General features: G+C 45.0%; 1 protein-coding gene across 1 annotated transcript; it reads left to right on the top strand.

Moving 5' to 3' along the window:
* Positions 1–1,064: 1,064 nt before the first annotated feature.
* On the top strand, positions 1,065–2,496 carry BBBOND_0002300 (hypothetical protein, conserved; the record flags this gene model as incomplete). Its single annotated transcript, XM_012915070.1, has 2 exons — positions 1,065–1,100; positions 1,204–2,496. Coding segments are annotated over 2 exons (1,329 nt in total), but the record flags the coding sequence as incomplete, so codon positions are not given.

The raw sequence follows: 2,496 nt of genomic DNA on the forward strand, positions 1-2,496 counted from the left end.
TGACAGGGACACAGCAGCGATGACATGGTTACGGCAGCGATGACAGTTGATGGTTACGGCAGCGGTGACATGGTGACCAAACACCTGACCTAAGTGGTGATTATTACCCACTCCACATCGCTCCCTAACCCACTCCACATCGCCCCTTATCCACTCTACATCGCCCCTTTACCCACTCCACATCGCCCCTTAATCCACTCTACATCGCTCCCTAACCCACTCTACATCGCCCCTTGATCCACTCTACATCGCCCCTTAACCCACTCTACATCGCCCCTTAACCCACTCCACATCGCCCCTTAATCCACTCTACATCGCCCCTTAACCCACTCTACATCGCCCCTTAACCCACTCCACATCGCTCCTTAACCCACTCTACATCGCTCCCTAACCCACTCTACATCGCTCCTTTATCCACTCTACATCGCTCCCTTATCCACTCTACATCGCTCCTTACCCACCCTACATCGCCCCTTTGTCCACTCTACATCGCCCCCTAACCCACTCTACATCGCTCCCTAATCCACTCCACATCGCCCCTTAACTTCCTCTAATCGCTCCCTTATCCACTCTACATCGCTCCCTTAATCACTCTACATCGCCCCTTTATCCACTCTACATCGCCCCTAACCCACTCTACATCGCCCCTTAACCCACTCTACATCGCCCCTTAACCCACTCTACATCGCCCCTTAACCCACTCTACATCGCCCCTTTATCCACCTTACATCGCCCCTTATCCACTCTACATCGCCCCTTAACCCACTCTACATCGCCCCTTAACCCACTCTACATCGCCCCTTTATCCACTCTACATCGCTCCTTTACCCACTCTACATCGCCCCTTAACCCACTCTACATCGCTCCCTAATCCACTCCACATCGCTCCTTTATCCACTCTGCATCGCCCCTTAACCCACTCTGCATCGCTCCCTAACCCACTCTACATCGCCCGAATTACCTCGCCATATTACCGCTATGACCTCTATAAACCATAGCAATAACTTGTGCCTTGTCACCCTTCTCTTCCCCTCTTCCACCTCTTGCCACTGTCTTGTCCCATCATGTTCACCCTAACTCCAAATCTCTCGAATTACTTCGTTATATTAACGCTATGACCTCTATAAACCATATTAATAACTTGTTGATACTGACCATTCTCTTACTGACTCTGCTACTAAAAAAGCCTTGAATGACATTGAGTCCAAGCTCATTAGCCTTGGTCACCTTGCTGGTCAACTTGGCGGATTTGTTGGTCAAAGTGAGAGTGTTAAGAAAGCCGTGAAGAATGCTATTAAAGCTTGTTTCGACACTAATGCGCACCTTAAAAATGACCTAAATGATGTTTACAATTCTCTTGTTACTAACCTTTCTGTGTCTGTCAACCCTGCTGGCCAGACTGATGACACCGCTGTAATTGGTCCACTTCAAGTTGAAGTGTCTAAAAAAATTGCTGAAATTACTGACCAAATTACGCAACTTGAACAGCAAAATAAGCTTAATAATCACTCTCTTCCTTCCCCCTCTCCCTCTGCTGAGCTAGCCAAATTGCATTCCAAGTTGGAGGCTTTGAAGGAAGTGGAGAAGCTTTGTGGATTTTTGACTAATTCTAATAAGCAGCAAAATAACCCTACTAATAATATTTTAACGCATTTATGTGACGGCCTCGAAACTTTCCTCGGCTTCGACCCGAAATCAAAAGGCTACGACGGCTCTGGGATAGTGTACTCTGACCTGGATAGGCTGTGTGACGGGGTGATGGGATTTTTGAGTGGTGTTCTCAGCAACATCCAAAACCATTTAGGGCAGCATAAAACACAAATTGATATTGCAATTAACATTCTTAACACCAATAAACACCTTGGTAAAAACGGTTTTAATGCTGCGATTGGAGAGGTGGTCGCAGGGGTGCGGGGGTATAATGGTAATGTAAAAACATCCAATGACCTTGTTAAAACGGCAATTAAAAAACTTCAGAGGGACATGAAAAACTATAAAAAAGAAGAGTTACAAACTAACTTGCCAAATAACATAGATCCAAAAAGGCCTACGGCATCCACCCAAGAGAGTGTCGAGAAGGCAATGTCCTTGGTGGAGCAGTGTCAAAAATTTGCAAAAGAATTTATTAGAGCTGTTGACATTAAAACAAAAACAGATGCAACAAAAAATGCAATAAAAGACTTAAATCCCAAATTGCGTGATACAATTGAGAACGTGCGTAAGAATATGCAGCATGAGAGTAAGCGTCTTAAAGAGTTGTCTAGTAAAGAGAGTAAGGATTTAGAGGCAACGGAAGATAAAATTAAGAAGACGTTGAGCAGTTTGAAAGTGAACGTGGACTGTAGAATTGATGCGCAAATGAAGGAGTTGATTAAAAAGTTGAGTGAGAGGGTGCAGAAGATTTTGGATAAGTTAAAGGGTATCGAGAAAAAACTGCTGGGTTATGTTAAAGAGTTGTATACGTGGCTCGAAGATGCTAGAAAGTTAATTAACGAG

The sequence above is a fragment of the Babesia bigemina genome, scaffold Bbigscaff_64846, assembly GCF_000981445.1.
Source record: "Babesia bigemina genome assembly Bbig001, scaffold Bbigscaff_64846".
NCBI lineage: Eukaryota > Apicomplexa > Aconoidasida > Piroplasmida > Babesiidae > Babesia > Babesia bigemina.